Raw genomic sequence first — 22,156 nt, forward strand, 5'->3', positions numbered from 1 at the left:
CTTAATGATGTGGATAAAAATGTATTAAATAAATAAATTATTAAATAAAGACTTCATGGTGTACAATTGCACAAGGGGTTCAGATACTTTCAGAAATGAAATGGGAATGGGGGGGGGGGGGGAATAGGCTTGTGCGGTAATATAGAGGAAAAGGCATGAGAAATGAGAGGACGCGTGGTGAATCATATTTTACGAGGCTCCGTTGCACAGGACAACAACAATAAGTTACACTTTGACAGCAAACTTCACCATGCTCCGTGGTGAAAACATTTCGCTATCTTTTGCTGTGTTGCACATGGTGTTAAATCTGCCTCAGGGGATACCCTTGCTGATAACCTTGTGACTTCTAATATGTTACCAAGTATTACACTTTCTAGTTCCTTTAATAAGCTCATCCTGTGTGAGAAGATGCTGCCCTCCATTGTGTTTACATACTTACATATGCCTGAAAATGCTTTTATTTAGCTACTTTTGAATCGCATTGAAACTGTGATTCTGACACTCCTCCTTCCATCCTTTCTTATTTGTTCTTTCCCTCCTCACATCCTTATTACGATCATCCTGTTCTTTTCTTCAGAAAACTGAAACAATGGCAATGAATAAAGAAATAAATAACAGTAGAAAATGTGTTAATTACAGCAGTTTTCAGGGAGGGAACAGACACCTGAAAGGTTGTGTGTGTGTGTGAGAGAGAGAGAGAGAGAGAGAGAGAGAGAGAGAGAATAGGGGGAGTGAAAGTGTGAGAAATACCGAAGGAGCGTAATGGGAAAGTAAGGATTGTGGATCGAGAAAAAATAAATGAAGAGTGTAGTGAAAGAGAGCATATAGACCGCAGGAGAAAGTGGTAGCAGTGTATAGAGCATAGATCTGTTGTAGCCTGACTCAATCAAATGCTATTAAACATCAAGAGGAATGCATTCTGTCTGAGAGTAGACACCACCCACATCGAGCTGACATAATTAAAATGCCAGTGATGGGATACAATGGCTGCATGAACATTGTAATGTTCACTCGCTGTATAGCTTCCTCTTTCCTGGCAGCTAGCAGATGACTGTCAGTAGTTTCAGTCCCCAGGCAGTCTATAGTCTATAGCTGTTGCTGGGTGGTTTTATTCTATGCAGTTGGGACAGTGTGTTATATTGGGCAGAGCTAACTGGACACAGTTACAGTCACAACAGGGGAATAGAGCCCCCTCCTCTCCTCTTCTGTCTCTAAAGTACATGCACAGGTAGAGACATAGATAGAAGCAAACACTTGCACGTCATCTCTCTCTCTCCCTTAAGCAGACTGTCATACTGGATCTGTAGAAAGAACTCTCTCTCTCTCTCTCTCTCTCTCTGTGTTTCTCTCTAACTCTCACGCACGCACGTACACACGTACACACACACTCATACAGTATATAAACATAAACACAAATACACACACACACACACACCTAACCATGTCTTGTTTTGTTTCACCACATCTAAACATGTATTATTAATTCCAGATCTCACATATTGTAAGCACAACACAACAAGATGCATATGCACTTTGTTAGGCACATAATGAACATGCTCTCAGTATCTCCCTCCCTCTTGCACACACACACATGCATACGCACGCACACACGCGCATATACACACACGCACACGCACGCACACACACACACATGCATACGCACACACGCACACACACGCGCATATACACACACACACACACACACGCGCATATACACACACACGCACACGCACACACACACACACACACACACACACACTGCTCCAGCCCGAGGTTGTGTTACAGGTCTCGTGTCAGCTTAGTGTTGATGCTGGGGGATGATAGTGGCAAGCTGAACAAAGGGTGATGAATCAGCCGCTTATCAAACTTCTGCCCCTCGGTATGAACTGTCAACATTGCGGCAGGAGAGACATGACTGCCGAATCACAACCCCTCATCTCCCAGTCCTGCACTACGCCCACTTGTTTCAACGCGCCTATACCGTTACCACGGTTACACACAGTCAGGGACCCAGCAAGCGGCGTGACACGACAGTATTTGGTTGACGGCCCCCCCCTCAGGACCAGTGGGGTGGAAGGCCTGAGACAACCCCTCCTATTCTCCCTCCATCCATCCATCCATTCCTCCATCCATCCCTCCAGAGAGAAGAGAGGGACAGCGTGAAGGTTGTCACGGTTATGTTTAATTCAGCAGCCTCCTGACAGGCGCTGTCAACGTGGCGATTTATGTGTTGCCGTGGTGCTGGGCGCCTCCCACCTCAGCATCAGTATTCGTCGGCGGAGAAGGCAACCTTGAGTGGAATTTGGAGGCAGTATGGAGGCACTATTTAATTACCCCAGTCCACTGGAGAGTTAGTATGCACAGTGTGTCCTATCGACGCTCACACTTCTATAGAGTTTTTTTCTTTCCTGTTTCCTCTTTGGTCTCTTCTCTAGGGGGAGTGGGGGTGTTAGAGTGGATTTTCAATGACTTTTGTGTCATTTGAATGTTTGATGTGTTGTTGTTTTTTTCACACATTGCCCTAGTGGGAAGGCTATTTGGGTGGTTGTATGTTGATTTTGTCCAGTCATGTTTTAAACGGTTTGCTGTTGACTTAGTCCTGATGTTGATGACATTGTTAGGGGTTTTATTTCCCTGTGTAACCTCCTGTGAGGGAGTTTGTGTTGGATAGGGAGTATGGAAAGGAGGGGAGTTTTTTTTAACCAACAGGCAAGGATGGACAGGCCCAAAACAGCGAAATTGCCTTGTGCTATGTTGAAATATAATATGGGGGAATATTACCTCCAGGAGTTAGCAGACTTTTATGACAGACATTTTACAAGATGCATTAGCACACATAAAAGTTTATTAGTCAGCCAGGACCGTGGAGCTGTCAGGCCCTAGTGACACTGTCTCAGACTGTCTCAGCTCAGCGTCTACTACGACTGCTGCTGTCGCTGCAGGAACACAGCATCAACACACAGCAAGCAGCACCTGTTTTCTTATTGTCTAGACTAGTCTAGTGTAGTCTAGTGTCGTCCATACTACAGTAGTCTATTCTATTGTATTTTATTCTATTACATTCCATTCCATTAACAAAAACTAAAAATCTATTCTATATGTTTCTTTGTGAAGAGTCATCTAACACCAATTAAGAATGTTCTCTCATGAGCTTGTTTATTGTGCAGGCAGGACAATACCCAAAAGGCATTTTAAAGTGTTTTTAAATGTCAAAATACAAACACTGGAGCTCTGTAGCTTGCAATGTTGGATTGACATTGTTTTTTGATGGTTTTTGGTTGGAATTAGCAGTTTATTAGACGTTGTCATGTGGTTATTGTTATTTTTCAACATTGACTTAAGATTGTCATTGGATACGCATCATCTAACATTGCTATATTTCAGTCAGGACACTTATGTCGGTTTAATCATGTTTAATGAAAATGGTAGTACATTTAGGTTTGTTGTTATTGAATGGCTCTGCTCCCTGCCTGAAATTAAATGTCATAAAATACAAAATAACCTAAGCAGGGTGCCCATAACTATCAAATCCCCTGTAGATAGGTAAATACAGAGAGACCAAGCGGGTGGAGGCTGGGGCGGTGGGTGGGACGACCCATAAGTACTCTCATAGCCAGTGGCGAAAACACTGTTTAACAATGGTGGAGTGTTGCATACTGGGCTCCTTTAAGCCTGGTTCCTGAGACATGTGATAATGTTTGCTTACGCGTGAGTCACCTGATGGACAGCTGAGCTGTTCGATTTAAAGTGTCCCATCTGAACTTACGTGAACTTCATGATTGCACAAACATTGAAAATGAACGTTTTCTTAACATTGGCAGTTGACGGTCAGCAGCAGACCATCTCACAGTTGAAAATAATATGTGTTTAAATATTGACTATTTATGTAAATACAGGTTTTTGGAAAATCTGCATTTGACGGTCATCCAACAACATTGTGACAAGGTTGCATGTGGACTGTAAAGGAAGGTGTTATACCTGTCTAAAGTGCCTATGGGGTAGGCTCATGAGTTGTATGCTCACAGTGCTGTTTTCTGTTATGTATCCCTCGCGGGGAGCTTTCAAGGCACATTTCCACATTTCTGTTTATTTTGTTTCTATTTTAGGAAAGGGAGTACTGAGGGAAATGAAACTTTTACCAGGAGAACTGAGAATTGAGCCAGCCTGCAGCCTAAATGCAATAGGCTCTATCTGTGTGTGTCCTTCAGACTGGGGGTTAGGATGACAGGGCTTGGATGGGGGAGCGGTGGGATGACAGAAGGCTTTGCCTAATAGCCAGGCTGTTCTCCAGTTCACTCTGTCTATCTCTCCTCCTCCTCTCCTCCTCTGCTGCCATATGTGCCTCTGCCATTTCTCCATCTCTGGCAGAGGAGGAAGAGGGAGGAGGGAGAAGGGAGAAACTGATTTGCATATCATCGCTCCTAGATATAGCACATAGCACACAGCATTCCAAAGTATTCCAAAAGCATTCCCGGACAGCTTGCCTTGGCACCTGGGTGATTCGCTGATGGCGGTGGCGCCGCAATTCTACCCTTGTGGGAGAGGAGATGGGTAAGGGAGGGCGAGGGGGGCTAGGAGGAAAGGAAGGGAGGGCAGCTATGTGCCAGCCTGCCAAGTGTGTGGGCGCTGTGACCAGTCACTCTTCATAATGGCAGAGTCTGGAACAGAGCCCACCGCTCACATGCATCACACAACTAGCAATGCAAATCACCCCAGTAGGAGTCCCCTCCAGTGGGCCAGGATTGATGGCTCCTGGTGGGGCAGGGGAGGATCGGGAGGAGGGGCACGGTCAGGGGGGGTAATGAGGGAGAATGTGGGAGGAGAGATGAGGATGAGTAATGGGTAGAGGGGAAGGGGAGTAGGAGTGGTAGGGGAGGGAGGGAGAGCTGGAGTAATGGGGGAGAGTGTGGGAGGAGAGATAAGGGGCAGGGAAAGGGGTGGAATGGGGAGATGAGGAGGAGAGGGGATGGGGAGAAGGAGAGGGAGAAAAGGGGGAGGAGGAGAAGGAGAAAAGGGGGAGAAAGAGAGGGAGAAAGGGGGAGAAGGAGAAAAGGGGGAGGAGAAGAGAGAGAAAAGGGGGAGAAGGAGAAAAGGGGGAGAAGGAGAGGGAGAGGGATGTTGGGTTGTCATTATTATTTATCACCTGTTAGATTTAATATGCTTTCTCAGCACCACAATAAGGTGTTGAAAAGAGGAATAGATCAAAGTTCATCTCTACCCCTTAAAAAAGTGTATCTCTCTCCTAGCCTTGAGTCTTAAACTTTTGGTTTTAGGCATACAGCGGTGAAGAAAGAGGCAATTTAAGATGAGGACAGGGAGAGAATTATTTTTATTTTTTTACAGTTTGGATTCTTTTCAAGACACTCGAGGGAAATGAAGGTTCCTCTGAAGCTTTGCTCTCCACACCAAGAGGGTTAGAGTCAACCAAGAGGGTTAGAGTCAACCAAGAGGGTTAGAGTCAACCAAGAGGGTTAGAGTCAACCACAGGAAGATATGAACACCTTGTTTCCTTCCTGACTAGGAGAACACTGTAGCCCTCTAACACATGGAGCCTTTTCTGGCCCCAATGTATAGTATAGATTTGGTCCCCACTAAAACTCATCTCAATAATGCTGATGTCAAATTATATGGTTATTACTCTCATAAAGGACAGTTGTTATTGATGGCCAGCAGCACTAGTCCTTGGTCCCCGATCCTATTCTTTCCAAAATTCATTTTAGTCATTCGACCACATGCTAAACCTTATCATTTTCACAGTGTTCCGGACCAGTTGTGACCTTTGTATGACCTCACACCAGTTCCATACGAGTAGCCTGTCCAAGCTGGTTAGAGGCTCAGCCATATTTCCAGTGACATCGGGTGCGACTGTGCCCTGACTCAAGTTGCCTTCTGTGAGCTTGGGAGCTGCCCCCATATGCAGTCACATTGAAACACCAACTGCCATCACAGCACTCGAGGGAGAGCTTTTATGGTTAGCCGTAAACAGAGTGGGCTACAGCACCTTGGTTTTTATGTCCTTCACATCACTATTTCCTGCTTGTTGTTTTCCACAGGATGCTTGCTTAGAGGGTCCAAGCACATTGTCCAACATTAGGCAACATTACTGACAGTAATATGCTCCATTTCTCCATATGGCCAAAAAAATATGTTAGAAAATCTCGATTGTTTTTTGCCCTTTCCACACTTCCATTACTTGTGTTTATTGTATTCTATCTCTACCGCTCATCTCTCTTTCTCTACCTGGGACGAAGTAGGACACACACTTCCCTATCTTCTCTTCCATAGGAACCTTATCACAGTAAGACATTAATTAATGGTTAATTGCTGACTAATAGTACTTTAACGACTCTAGAGGAGGTGGGAGACAGACAGAGCTCTCTGCCTAGTGCTTAGCCAGGGAGAGCATGTGCTGAATGCAGCATAATTGTTTATCGTTTGTTTACATTGCTGTGAAGAATGGCTTTAAGAGGGAATTATCACCCACGTGACCATTGTTACCATAACAGCCCTCCCTAAAGCACGGAGCCACAGGGGCCGCTTTGTATCTTTATGTTTAGCCCCAATTTTAATTTCACACTCTTAATTAATGAGTTATTTTATTTCTGCAGCCTACGCAGGCGGCGTGGCAACTACAACTCTCCCTAAATTAATTCTTCAATTGCCCCTGTGGCAACAGCAATTCACTAAATGTGAATGGCAAAAAAAATCACTAAATGAGCCTGTGTAAGATTGATTCTTTTACGATGTTTAATGCTCTTATCTGAGCGGGTCTTTGTTCTGTCCTGTGAACGGTTAACGCAGGTACGCTGTAGACGTGAGCGGGAAGTATTCGCTGTTCGCCAACCTCTTCACACCTGCCGCAGCAGCAGACAGCTCCGTGATTATTCAGATTGGGTGAACATCAGCACACTTGTTCTATTCCACTTCACTGACCTTGTACATATTACAGTTGTTCTTCATAGCAGGCACACAGAGGCATTTTCAGAATAATGTACGCAAGACACGGTGGGTGAATTGCTTGGATTTTCTTTGGTGAGCTGTCGCTAGCTACCCACTGAATTTCATAATGTTTTACGTAATGACATGCATGAACATGCACTTGAATCAGGGCCACTGGAGGCAGTGCATCTGGTAGTTGATGAGATGGATGCGCACACTTTTGTGGAGGGATTTCTGCTCCAATAATCAGATGCGATCTAAACTAAAGGTCATCCTTAGTAGCCTCCCATTCGTCTGTTTCTGTCCCCTGACGTGCACATCACTATCTCTTCACTCTCAGTAGACAAGCCTCTGGATTACAGCTTTCACACAGAATAATCATAGTCAGAGTAATCATATGTGCATTATTTGACAGGGGTAGATGATCTCCTACCCCCTCCGAGTGAATAAACTTCAGTCATCATTCACAGTATGAGAATGACAGGAATGACAGGAATGACAGGAATTATTTAGTGTGTGTGTATATATATATATAGATATATATAGACATATATATATATATTGGTTGTAAAAGGTTTATGTGTGCCTCACAAGATAACCTCCCTCAGTCTCAGGAGACTTAGAAAGTGACTGACCAGATAGATAGATAGACAGCTAATCTACTGTGTTTTCTCTGCCCTTCATATCCAGTCTTCAGGTGTAGCTTTATCAAAGGATTTGTAGACAAGAATGCTCTGGGAATTATGTCAAGCAATGCTCAGGATGTCTCTCAATGATGTCTCCTTTTTTATGGAAAACTAGGCCTGCGGTTGTTGTTTTTTCCCCCATTGGCTTTGTTTTAGGGTTTTATATTAACATGCATGTTCTCTCTTTGTCTCTGCTTTGGAGTGTTTATGTGTTTGTGTGTGTGTGTTGTGTGTGTGTGTGTGTGTGTGTGTGTGTGTGTGTGTGTGTGTGTGTGTGTGTGTGTGCTGTGGGTGGGCTGGTGCGATGTGAAGAGAAGGGAATTCGCATGGGGATGAGCGGTTCCCTCTCAGGTCGAGGTTGTCACTGCTGTTTGAGTTTATACTCACGGTTCGTTGCTCTTTTCCAGTACTTTACTGGCACCACAGTTGCCAGCAGGGTACTATACTTTGCCTATACAGCACAGTACAAAACAAAAACAACACTGTACTGTTTGTCCTGTGTTAATGAATTACTGCAATTTCTACAGCAATAGCTCATTGATTTTTACATTTTCTAATTCTTGTGTTCATGATTCTGTATCTTACTTACCGTCAGACCTACTGGAATGTTGTTTCGGGGATATACGCTCTCATCCAGCACATAAATAAAGACAATATTCATTGCTCTTATCTAGAGGATCGGTGGTCAGATCAGACATTTACAAAGTCCTCTCTTCCCTCTCTGTTGCAGGAGGCTCAGCAACAAGGTCTAATTAACATGGTATCACTTCCTTCCACCTCCTCTGGATTAGTCCTTCATCTGAGAATCCATTTCCACCTCAGGTTTCTCGAGAAGCAGTGATCTGTCTTTTTCTGTCCTTCTGCCATTCCATCTCTCTTTCTCCCCCCCTTCCTTCCTCCCTCCCTCCCTCCATCCCCTCCTTCCCTAGCTGGCAGGATCATTATAGCACAAAGTGTTAGGGGATTGCAGGGGGTCTTCTAGTGAAAGGTGTGTGCAGAGGCCATTTCCAAATTAGATATTTCAAGAGCAAACCTAGTACATGAAAGGGAGGAGGACATGTCTACTGAAATAAAAGAGGAGAGAGAGAGAGAGAGAGAGAGAGAGAGAGAGAGAGAGAGAGAGAGAGAGAGAGAGAGAGAGAGAGAGAGAGAGAGAGAGAGAGAGAGAGAGAGAGAGAGAGAGAGAGAGAGAGAGAGAGAGAGAGAGAGAGAGAGAGAGAGAGAGAGAGAGAGAGAGAGAGAGAGAGAGAGAGAGAGAGAGAGAGAGAGAGAGAGAGAGAGAGAGAGAGAGAGAGAGAGAGAGAGAGAGAGAGAGAGAGAGAGAGAGAGAGAGAGAGAGAAAATGCATTGAGTGGCTGAGAGAGAGAGAGAGAGACAGAATGAGTGAGGGAGAGAGCAAGAGAGAGCGAGTGAGAGAGAGTGAAAGAAAGAGAGTAAGATGGAGAGCCTGCAGGACAATGGCCAATTAGACCCAGCGGAGCGTTCGCTCAGAGATGTCAATTTACCCATCATACCCTAGGTTCTGTTTTCCACAAGGGACTGCTATCTGTTCTCTCTCTCTCTCTCTCTCTCTCTCTCTCTCTCTCTCTCTCTCAGCCTCCATGTCTCTCTCTTTCTCAGTTCATGTCTCAAAGCTGTTTGCAATGTTAAATCATCCTGGAGATGCTACAGGTTTTACTTCATTAAGTCGCGGCAGAGTACAGCGCTCACTGGATGGAGAGCAAGGGTAAGAAGGCTGTCCTCCGGGCGCTATCAATAACCATTAAGGATCCTCTCTCATTAGGCCAAACCTCACGGGCCCTGGGCCCTGAAAAATGGGCCTCGCCGGCTAATGTGATGGAGTTCGCCCAGACGGCATCACTGCTGTTTGGAAATGCAAATTGGGATATTTATTTACCCCAAGGATGATTGCCATGAGTGCTCTGTACAGAGAGTTGTTCTCAGACAACCTCTCTGCTTAATGAGGAAGGACCTTACTCTCCTCTACCCATCAACTCCTCCATTCCCCCCCCCACCCCCTTTACTGTGCCCCCCCCCCCCCGCATTCGCCACATCCAAAGTACCGCAGCCTCAGATGTCTGATTAGTCACTCAGCAATAACGCTGGACTGAGCCTGTGAGGTTGGAGACTGGAGCAGGATGGGTACGTTTCTGGATGATGACTTAGAAGCCCTGCAGTTCCTCTGCCAGTGTGCCAGGTCATTCGAACTCAATCAGGACATGGACACCTCCCACACTCTCTGTCTCAGAAATCTCTCTATGGGGCCCAGGCTAAAAAAAAAAAGATCAGAACGGAGAAAGAAAAGTCTGCCACACGGTGCTTGATGCTCCCCTCTGATTCTTCACACACAGCCCAACAAAGGTTTTTTCCAACAATGAGCGATGGGGTGATTTTAGGGGTACTACTGGCGAGACATTTCCAATTTGCTGAGTGGATATTAGTTGGTTTAGGACTCTGTTCCACACACTCTCGCACATGCGAGCACACACACACACACACACACGCGCACACACACACTTAGAGCCCAACCATCACTCCATCACCCAGGGGTCCTACGTCCTCTCTCTCCCCCCATACGCTGAGCTCCGCAATGGGCTTTCCAGCTCAGTATGTCCCCTATCCATGGGCCATGGTCACAGGCAAGGGGAGGAGGAAATGATTGGTGCTGATCAATAATACATCGACTACATTAAAGTGCATGAATAAGTCATGGCTGGTTAGAACCCGGAAAGTCTTCTTCTTCCCCCGTTAGATGCTACTTCCCCCAGTCCAACTGGACTTATTGAGGGCAGAGTATATGGAGGGCTTGAGAGAGAGAGAGAGAGAGAGACGGGGGGAGGGGGGAGAAAGAGATAAGGGCATATTCAATCGCTGTAGGGTATGCCCCCCCCCTTACTGACATTTTCCTCCATGTTAAAACCCTCTGCTCCATCTCTCCAGAAGTAATGGCCTTCCTCCAGGGGGAATAAATAACTTATTACATCCATGTGTCCCAGGGCTTAGCAAGGACCATCTGAATATAAATAGTTCATTTTGCCTCCATAGGGGGAGGCGTCACTTTGTGGCATATGAATATATTTGTAATTACATTTTTTTGCTCACAGCAAGGAGACTTAATGGTTGACTGGAGATGAAAGATGAAATTGCCTTACACAAATAAGACTTCCAACGTTTTCCCCAAACACAGTTTCACCCTCTCACCCCCCAACCTCCTGCCTCTCAAACAGAGTGTGTGTTCAGCTGAGTTAAGTTAAACCTCTCACACAACTAAACTGTCCTGACAGAGCACTATGTATATCCAGTGTGCTTCCTGCGTAATCATCATTTTTGACAAGTAATACAACTGTGTGTGTGTGTGTGTGTGTGTGTGTGTGTGTGTGTGTGTAGGCGTGTATGCGTGTGTGTCTGTGTGTGTGTGTGCGTGTGTGTGTGTGCATTAGCTCTTTGATGAGCTGCCCTTGTTGGCTCCGAGGTGCGTTGAGGTGCTGTGTTCTTCTGAAGGTGCGGCGAGGGAGGAAGTAGCTCTTTGTTTCGGCAGTCAGAAGTGTGTCAGAGAAGGGGGCTCAGGGAGCAGCACAGAGATAGCTGCTGCTGATTAATGAATGTGCAGCCCTGCTGACGTACACAGCATACACCGGGCTGGGGCGGCGGTGAAGGAGGAAGTTAGGGAGGAAAGAGGGATGACGGGGGAGGAGTAGCCCTTTTGAGGAGGTCTGAGAGAGGAGTGGGGATCGGGGTGAGGGTAGTGGAGGCTAATGGAGGTAGTAATCGGAGGACGGGCTCATTGTAATGCATGGATTGGAAATGAGCAATGGTGTGTGTGTTTGATGGATAATTTCCATTCCATGCGTTACAATGAGCCTGGCCTCTGGGTACCTACCTCCACCGGCCTCCTTTGGATTAGGGGCAGGAGTGAAGTTTCAAGGATGACATAATGTTGCTGAAGGGAGAAAGACAAGTGTACTACAGAAGGAGAGGAGACGATTTATGATGAGGGAGAAGAGGAGAGGAAGGAGGGAGTAGAATAGAGAGAGGTAACAGAGAGAGAGAAAGAGAGAGACATGAAGACGAGAGAGACGAGGAATGTCAAAGGGGTGCAGAGAGGAGAAATGAGTGTTAGAAGAGAGGAGAGCGAGGAGGAAGAATCAGGGAGACGGGTGAGAGAGATGAGGGGAAGATTAGAGGAGGCTGTCTGTTTCTGTCTCTTGTCTTATGGGTAGGACGGGTGCTCTGTCACCCTCACAAGGTTGTCCAATTAGGGGATATGATTAGCGCAGACTGTCCCCAGTGAAATGGAATCTATCAGACTAGCTCTGATTGCTACAGGCCTCTGCAATTTGATAACCACTTTATCTGAGTCACACGACAGCCACTTTTATCAGACCGGTAGAAGAACTGATTACTATTTAAATGGTACTTTGACTCATATTTTATCTAATTACATTATACTATATGGTCTGTGTGTGTATGTCTGTATGTCTGTATGTCTGTATGTGTATGTGTGTGTGTGTGTGTGTGTGTGTGTGTGTGTGTGTGTGTGTGTGCGCGCACGCACGTGTGTGTGTGTGTGTGTGTGTGTTCGCACGCACGAGAGAGAGAGAGCGAGAGAGAGAGAGAGAGAGATATAGAGAGATATGGATATTCATGTGTCTCCTTTCTTTCCTACAGAATTCCAGAGCCGAGACGAGCCCCTCAAGACCGGGACCGCAGAGACTACGGAGAGGGCGGATCCGGATCATCCATGGGCCACGCCCCCTGACACCAGCTGCTTAATCACAGATACCTTGCTGCCTTACCTCCTAACTTTGTGCTTTCTCCAGCTCAGGAGACCAGCAAGACCAGGGAGATCTCCTCTCCTCTCCTCTCCTCTCCTCTCCTCTCCTCTCCTCTCCTCTCCTCTTCTCCCCATGCCTGCTGACATTGGACTGACCTTGATGAAGGCTTCTGTGACAAACTGCTTTCTAAACTAACTCATTTTTCTTTAATTGAAGCACATCTTGAGCTCTGTGCAATCAATTACCATTAGGCCCCAATTTCCACAACCAATCAGATCCTTGGCTGGCGAGTCTGGTTCAGAGAAGACACTGGGAAGGCAGCAGGCTGGCTATTAGACCCAACAGATGTCAGAAATGGAACATGAAATCCTGAATGTGACACTCTCATTTATTCTGTATATTTAGTTTTGACACGTGGCCTTGACCAAAAAAAAAAAAACATTGAATTTGACAGACAACAGAATGTGAACAGTGGGAACATGTGCAGGGCATGGTGTTGCTGTTTGATATGGGAAAATGGAAATGTATCAGAGGTGTCTCAAAGATCTCTCTCTCTTTCTCTCTCTCTCTCTCTCTCCCTCTCCCTCTCCCTCTCCCTCTCCCTCTCCCTCTCTCTCTGTGTGTGTTTGCATTAGCTTTGTTTGTCAAATCCATCATCAGATGACATGTTGACACGTATTGATTTGGGGGAGCTGCAGAGAACATGTTCGATGAAAATCGAACTGTATTTTGCCTGTATATTATAGCAATCCTGCAGTGTCAGCATTTTCTGTAATGTAATGGCTCATTACCCCTTGACAATCTGCAGTGTACTACACACTACAGTCCTGATGCATGCCTGCAGTACATTTGCTCACTCCATCATGTCCTTCAAGCTTGACATACACATTTACTGTAGTATGTGTGCGCGTGTGCACATTTTATTTTTGTATTTTTTTTTTCATGTGATCTATTTTGCTGTCTTAAATTCAGAAGTGACCTTATTGATGATTGATTGGACATGTTTTACAGTAGCATGATTTGTATTTCTGTAGCACTGTTTTGAGAGTTGTAATCTGATCCAAGGGTCAATGTTGGTTTTGTCGATGGCATAAACAGAAATGATTCCTAGAAAGATCTCCAATGAGTGAGTCCTATTCAGCGATAATGTTAAACAAGAGTGTTAATAAACGTGTTAACGGCGTTAACGTTAATTCATGTTTTGTGTATGTTTCTGCATTAAATCTATGAATACATGATCATATTTCTTGCAATGGTACAATAGGCTTGCGAATGGCTTCCAATAGCCGTTTCTTCGACAATGGTGCCATGTGTGCCAAGGAGGCTAAAAGAGTTTTAAGCAGTGAACAGGTCCTGAGTAAGCACCGTTGAAGCCCGGGAGTGACTGTGGAAAAGCAATTGGCCTTGGCACGCACTGCATAAGCCCCGCTGTGGGAAGCCTGCTATTGACTCTGCAATGCAGTAGACAAGCTGCATCTTGTGAGGGGTTTTTCCACCCAATAGCAGCACAGGAGGAGGTGGAGCTCACCTGCATATACTGTGAAGGCCATTAGTCAAAGCAGCCAACCACCAGTCTTCCCTCCCCACCTTCACAACATCTCATGACTAGCACTGGAGCTGGCAACAGCAAGCGAGAGTTTTCCCTGTAGAATCACTCTCATCACCTCACAGCCGCAAACCAAAAGCATCGTCTCTTCCCTCTGCCAGTTTTTCCTTTAGTCTACTCGGAATCACGCCACGCTACAGTCTTGTGGCTTCACACCTGCTTTCAACCTGAGACGAGGTGCTCTATCAATGGCCCTACTGCTGTCTCAGCGTTCCTGCTGGCTTTGCATTGAGATATCGACAGGGTAGAAAACCCATTTAGCCTGGTAGTCAGGGCTAGATGGTCGGTGTAGCGTATGGTATGCACTTTTGAATTCTCTTACCTGTTTCCCTTTATAGAAATAATGGGGCTTAATGACTAACAGTAGAACGCATTGATCTCCGGCCCTCGCTAAGCCACTGCAAACTGTCAACGGACCAAAGCACTCAAACCCTTTTAAGCTTCTTTTCTTTTTTCGTCCGCGGCTAAATTGATTTTGGCCATGGAAGACATGGAAGACGAGGGCCTTTTATGCTATCAAACAGAGCTCGTTTCAACACGTAATCATTACCCTGTCATGACTGCGCCTCTATCGTCGATAGCAGCGCGATCAAAGAAAGAATAACAAACCTGGTGGAGAAACAATGCGCCCGTTGTCAGTGGAGGAAATGGAGAGGAGAAGATTGTCTGATCTAATTTAGCAAGAGAAACCACAAGGTTCTCTTTTTTCCACACCCAATTACACCTGTTCTCCCTGGCTAGGCTCACTTCACCGGGTACACGCACAAATACACACACACACACACACACACAGACACACACAGCCGTTAGACCCTTGTCCCCAATGGGCATAAGAGACAATATATGTTTGTATTGACAGGAATGAATTGCTTTGTGGGTTGTGAGATTAAATTAGTTACGTGACGGGGATGCTAGTGGCAATGTTGCTTGATTGCTGCGTTTAATAGACCCTTTTTCTCTCTGCCGTCATCTGAAAGACATTTGTAGTCTGTGGTTTGAGAGTAACTGAGCAGCTCAACCGCCTACCTTCCCTCTATGACATGCTTTAATGACTCTGCTTATTGGCATGCACCAGCCTGGAGTAGACAGGAGAATTGCTCATTATTTTCTGAAATCAGACCACACACTGCAAGAGGATCGAAACTGATACTATACTGATAACTGTACTTCAGTGTGTGTGTGTGTGTGTGTGTGTGTGTGTGTGTGTGTGTGTGTGTGTGTGTGTGTGTGTGCGCGCATGTTTCTTGTGTTATTACCTGGAGAAGTCAGTCCTGTTTATTTGAGGAGACTCACCCCCACCCTTGCCCAGATTGCATTCTGCCTCACAGGTGAAGAGAATGTATTGCCTGTCTCAGAGTAAATGCACTTTCCTGTTCATCTCTCCCAAGCCCCCTCAATCACACTCACACACACACACACACACACACACACTTGTTCTCAATAGATAAGTATCAGCCACAGGATCCTACCCAGCATTCTACATTGGCATTCATTCAGTCATCCTGCCATTTGACAGGATGAATATTAAAGAGGTAATATTAAGCACATATTGCTGAACATTGAGAAGCATGGATAGTATAAAGATTAGTACTGTATGAGTCAAATGGACCCTAACCCTAACCCTAACCCTAATCCTAACAGCACAGCTTCTATAGGTAGTGGGAGGAGTGAGGTGTTTCTTTGAGCTCAGTGGAAGTGGACTAGGGTTAGGGTTAGGGTTAGGGTTATCTGTTATTGGCCTTAACAGCAGTCAAGAAGACATTTCTTCCAAATAACCTTTTGTGAAACTGGCCCCTGAGCTCTGCACTGAGAATGATAGATGGAGGATGGACAGACAGTCATACTGTATATCATTTTGGCAGAGACAGACAGGCATCTGTTAGGTGTGACAGGTACAGACAGGTGTCTGGCACTCCCTGCTGATGAACAACGACTGTGTGGAAATGAGAGGCTATGCCTGGGAATCCATCTCACCTTGTGACAGCTTCCATCACTCCAGCCTGTCCTGCCAGACACATCAGGTCAGCCAGCCTGCCCCTCTGCCCATGCAGGCTTCTGTCTGGCTGGCTGGAAGTCTGGGCTGAGAATGGGGATGAAGCTGGGTCTGTCTGTCTCTACACCAGTCAGGACAGTATGACGGAGTCACTAGCAAATTCATAGGATTGTTTCTGCAGACCAAAGAATATGTTCTTTTTCACCGTTGAAAGGCAGAATACTGCATAAGGAGGTTGGTGGGGTGGTGGAGGCATAACTGCCTGACTTGCAACCTGAACCCTAACCCTAACCCTTAACCACCCGAAGTTGATGCCTAATACTGCCTAACTGCCACGTAAGTCCTAATTCACGTAACTCAGTAACATATCTTGCAATTCATGTAACTCACACAATGTATCTTTAGTTTTGACATATCTTACAGTACCACAGGTGGTCAACGCTGGTATAGCCAGATAATACATGCACACAGAACGTATTCTTTGGTCTGCAGAAATAATCCCCCACAACATTTTCCAGTGGAGACTACTTTTGAAGAAAAAAATAAAAAATAAAACCTAATTTGTTTTCTTCCTCCTCTAGCATTGTGACCTCCGATGGCACTTGACTTAAATGTTAAATGTTATCTGTGTAGGTGTGTAGTGTGGGGATGAGGATGGATGGAGATGAGGCTGGGAAATGGGGACAGAAATGGGACTGGGACAAGGACTGGGGCTGTAAAACGGGGACAGGAATAGGGAAGGCATGGGGATAGGGATGGTTGGTTCCCTCTTTGTGACAACGAAACGTGTCTCGGAATAAAATGAGCGCCTGAGGCAGACAGCCATCATCCTCCATCTGGGAGCTGTATAACTCTCTCTCTCTCTCTCTTTCTCTCTCTCTCTATCTCTCTCTCTCTATCTCTCTCTCCCTCTCTCTTTGTCTCTCTCTCTGTCTCTCCCTCTACCCGTCCAAGCTGCAGCAGTGTGTCATCAACATACCGAGGATGAATCATGTTCACAACTCTGGGTGTGACAGCAAAAGAAAACATTTTCAGGTGTTTTCTCCAAACTCTCTTTTCTTCCCACAGGTACAGTACAGGTATGCCTCAAAATAGAACTCTGGATTGCACAATAAAAATACTTGCCTTAATAATTTCATAATGCTTGTGTCAAGGAAGAAATGAAATGCATTCCGATTTCAGGAATCCTTCTCTTTTTCATTCAGAACAAGGACATGATTTTGCCACCCGTCTACACCAGCTGTTCACTACAACCTGGCAACCCGCCAGTCTCCTGCGCCCGTTTTTCCCTCCACTCTCCCTCCTCCCTCATTCTTCTCATCACTCACGCTGTGTGTGCAGTCTGTCCCTCTCTGCTTGTCCAGGCTCCTCCCGTGCTTGTTAATTGCTGTGGCGACACAGGTCTGTGTGTGAGGAAGGAGTCCTAATTGCTCTGGCCAGGACTAGAGAATGGTGGGGTGAGGCCGTATGGCCTCTGTTCTGCCCTCAAGGCCTTGCCCTCTGCTGTTAGTAGATCAGGTAGTTGCGTCCCTGTTTGATGAGATGGAGGGTTGGTGTTTTACAGTCATAGTCACACCTTTCCAGTCTTTTCTCCAAATTCAGGTAATGCTGGTTTTGCTTAACTTAGCTTATAACGTATTACTGTCAGACAACCCATTTTTTACTTGAGATTCAGGATGAAAAGGATCCCAGACTAAAGAGAAATGGCTAAATAAGTAATTCTAAAAGTAAATTGATAAGTAAGTTGATACGTTATAATGACCCTTGTAACACATCTGTCATTGTTCCTACTCCCCAAGTACACACCACTCATCAAACGTGTGAAACCAACAGTGAGGACAGCCAAAGTCTGGCCAGAGGGAGCAGACTCTACAGTCCAGCACCAGTTTCAACACACTGACTGGAGTATGTTCGCCACTCAGGACATTGATTCATATGCTTATTCCATTCTGAATTACATCAATACATGGGTCAACAGTGTCACCACCCACAAACAGATAAGAACTTTCCCCAACCAGAAGCCTCAGATGAGCAGTGAGGTTCGCTTACTGCTGAAGGCATGCAACACCGCTTTTAGATCTGGCGATGCAGAGGGCTACAGCTCATCCAGGGCTAACCTGAAGAGGGGCATCAGGAAGGCCAAACACAACCACAAACAACAGATTGAGGAGCACTTTCAGAACAACTCCCCGAAATCCCCGACGCATGTGGCAGGGCATCCAGGCCATCACAGACTACAAACCCAAAAACACAGCCTCCCCAACCAGCACTGCCTCTCTCCCCGACGAGCTCAATCACTTCTACGCTCGCTTCGACCGGGACAATAAGGAACCAGCCATCAAAGCTGAGCCCCCCCCAGACGACCAGCCCCTCACACTCTCCATCACTGAGGTGTGCTGAATGCATGCAATGCCCTGACGCCATCCCTGGCTGTGTGCTCAGGGCGTGCGCTGGGCAGCTGGCCGAGGTCTTCACTGACATTTTTAACCTGTCATTGGCCTAGGCAGTTGTCCCCATGTGCCTCAAGTCAGCAACCATCGTGCCGGTACCGAAGCAGTCTGCTGCAGCGGGCCTGAAGGACTTCCGCCCTGTTGCACTCACCCCCATCATCATGAAATGCTTTGAGAGGTTGGTCCTGGCTCATCTTCAAGACCACCTACCCCCCACACCGGATCCCCATCAGTTTGCCTACCACCCGAACAGGTCAATGGAGGATGCCATCTCCATGGCACTACACTCCGCCCTGACCCACTTGGATAATAACAACACCTATGCAAGGATGCTGTTCATTGACTTCAGCTCAGCATTCAACACCATCATCCCCTCCAAGCTGGTCACCAAAGTCCTTGGCATCAGCACCTCCCTCTGCAACCGGACCCTGGACTTCCTGACCAACAGATCCCAGTTTGTTAGGTTAGACAACCACACCTCCTCCACCTTGACCCTGAACACCGGTGTCCCACAGGGCTGTGTGCTGAGCCCTCTCCTCTACTCCCTCTTCACCCACGACTGCGTGCCTGTGCATGGCTCTAACATCATCATCAAGTTTGCAGATGACACCGCGGTGGTAGGCCTGATCAGTAGCAACGACGAGTCACTTTAGCTTTGCACTACTGTTTGTTTGCACATACCATATTTATTATATTAGTCTCTAATTATACATTTTCCATACACTCAATGAACACTTTATTAGGAACACTATACTAATACTGGGTAGGGCCTCCCTTTGCTCTCAAAACAGCCTCAACTCTTCATAGCATTGATTCCACAAGATGTTGGAAACATTCCTTTGAGATTCTGGTTCCTGCAGATTTTTCAGGTGCGCTTTCAAGCTGTGAATCTCCTGTTCTACTACATCCCAAAGGTGTGGATTGGATTCAGATCCGGTGACTGGGAAGGCCACTGAAGAACACTGAACTCATTGTCATGTTCATGAAACCAATTTGAGATGACTTTTGCTTTGTGACATGGTGCATTATCATGCTGGAAGTAGCCATTAGAAGATGGGTAAATTGTGGCCATGAAGGGATGAACATGGTCAGCAACAATACTCAAATCGGCTGTGGCATTCAAGATGTTCCTAATAAAGTGTTCAATGAGTGTATATGTAACATACCTCAAGACCTATTACCCTTGTTCAACTGTATATATCATATTGATATTCATCTCATGTATATTCACTTATTGTATTCATTTATTTATACTCACTATAATACCTTATACTGTAATACCATGCACTGTCTACAATATCATGTATTTTGCACTATGCCACTATTTGCATGGTTAGATGCCAAACTACATTTGGTTGTCTCAGTACTTACTCTGTACTCATACTCGTACATATGTGCAATGACAATAAATTGAACCTAATCTAATCTAATCTAATCTAAACTGTCTGTCAAAATGATGATATTCCTTTCTTTTTTAAACTATGACTCCAAATGGCTTTAAATTTGAAGTGAAGGGAGCAAACAAAGTCAGTGAACTGAATGCTAAGCGATGCAATTATATGAGTCAGCGTTGTCTCACCCTTGTTTCATCATTGGGGTGATTTTGTCTCTGTCATTCTTATCTGTCAAATAGTATTGTAGTCTGTCCTTGTGCTTCCCACCCACTCAAACATCTCCCTAGCAGTCTCACACTCTCCCCATGGCAACCAGTTAATCAAGATGACAGGCGGATTAAAAATCGGATCCTAATTGAATTTCGCGAAGATAAGACATTTACATGTACTGCCGATGTCCTTTTGATAATCTTTGCTGATTCTCAGCAGTTTTTTTTTTTTTTTAAAGCGGCATAGGTGATGGAGAGTTTCTGGGTAAACACACCACTGATGGATTAGCATTCGCTCACTGAGCAATATGCATCTGGGTAAATGAATCCATCCAGCCTCCTAAAAAACAGCTGGATGCATGAAATATACATATATAGTGTGGCCGTATATCCTCCCCTCTCTCCTCTCTATCTCCCATAATTCGGTAATGCCTGGTATGCTCTTGGGCAAGAGGAGCAGTGTGTAATTAACAAAATGAGAGGAAGAGCATTTTTCATCAGCTTTTCCAGGGCCCATCTGGATATACGCTGGCTGATCTCAACCCTTCTCGATAAAGGAGACAGCTGGATGCTGTCCCAATAGTCTTGGATGGCTACCTTTCTTTGTCTCATTATCTTTCAACTGTACAGTAAAGTGTGTCTCTTTCCCTTCCTGGTTGACATCTTGAAGGGGAATGGGAGGATAGTGGGAGGTTAGTTTTAAATCTCTCCGGTCCTTTAATATACCAGTAGCCATGTGGGGAAGGAGTTGAGAGGAGGGATGAGTGTGGATGAGCTATCTGCTAACTGTCCTCTCACACTCTCACACTTCCCTCCGGGGGTTCTCTCAATCCACTGCTGGTCCCTTCCTCCACCTCCAATCAAACAATGCAGATGAGAGTTTACGCCTCCACCCCCCCCATCCCCCCCAGTGCTGTGCTATGACAGCAGCCCCCGGCCACCTGTGACGATGGAGGATGTGCTAATAACCTCTCATCAGCCTGGGGAGACAGAACAGCAGACTCCCTAGCAGCATGCAGCAGCAGCAACATCCTCTCACTGGGGATGGTAGCTGTTGCTCATGGTAACAATGGCCATGCTATCCTATCTGTTCCTCCAGAGCACAGTTCACAAGGGGAGGAAAGGGAGGAGTAGAGACCTGAGGTCTTCTGCTCATAAAGAAAGAAGGAAGGCGTGACATAGAGAGAGGCGAAAGGGTATGAACAAATGTGATGGGGGAGACAGTGTGCAGGGCGTGAAGAGCTGCAGAATAGAGACAGTCTGGAGGGGCTATGACTCATTATTTGGTGATGGGGAGAGAGAAAGGAGGGGTGGAAATGGAGGAAAGAAGAAAAGAAGCTAAAACTAAACTTAGGTAAACATGTCAGGAAAGTACAAGATGCGTGGCAATATGAGTAAAGACGTCGGTTGGGAAAATGAAGCCAGAGATTGTTTTCAAGGCCAAACTCTTGCTGGAATAAGCACAATACCTAATATTTAGATAATGCATACAGGGGGCAAATGTGTTTCTACTCTTTAACATTGCCTGATATACCACAGAATCCCCAAATCCGATTTTCTCTCAGTTTTCTTTTTGAAATGTCTCCGCGCCAAAATCCAGGGGCCCCTTGAGTGTTTCCATCAAGGGGAAATGAGATGAATCGGTTTCTGTTTTGAGCCTCCCCTCTGAGGATGCTGGAGGGATGTGGGTAGAGCTGGTGAGAGATGAGTTTGAGTGAGTAAGTGTGTCCCAGGGCAATTTTAACCCCTCCATTCCCCCTTAGGCTCCCAGATACAGTCTGTGGTTGGAACACACACACACACACACACATACATGCACACACACTCACTCAAAATATAAACACACACTCTCCCCACAGAAAAGCACACATGATGACACACACACACACACGCATGAACAACCCCACACGTATGAACGCACACACACACTACACACACATCCCAAAAGAGCTTCCAACATCAGGCACCTTTTGCAAAGGCCAGTCTTTTACAATGTATCTAATCAGCCCAAGTCTCAGCACTCTCTCCCTAAACAGGGTCCTGGGTGGCTGGTAGCAGGCAAACAGATGGCAGGGACACGCATGCTAACACACTCATATGTCTC

General features: G+C 45.8%; 1 protein-coding gene across 1 annotated transcript in view; it reads left to right on the forward strand.

Moving 5' to 3' along the window:
- The window catches only part of trim44 (tripartite motif containing 44), a 36,990-nt gene extending 23,402 nt beyond the window's left edge, over positions 1–13,588 (forward strand). The window contains exon 6 of the mRNA XM_083665759.1: positions 12,294–13,588. Within this exon, the coding sequence (XP_083521885.1) occupies positions 12,294–12,384 (91 nt within the window). The 3' untranslated portion in view covers positions 12,385–13,588. The remainder of the gene's footprint in view (positions 1–12,293) is intronic.
- Positions 13,589–22,156: the final 8,568 nt, after the last annotated feature.

This window comes from Argentina silus (assembly GCF_951799395.1).
Source record: "Argentina silus genome assembly, chromosome: 3".
Lineage (NCBI taxonomy): Eukaryota > Metazoa > Chordata > Actinopteri > Argentiniformes > Argentinidae > Argentina > Argentina silus.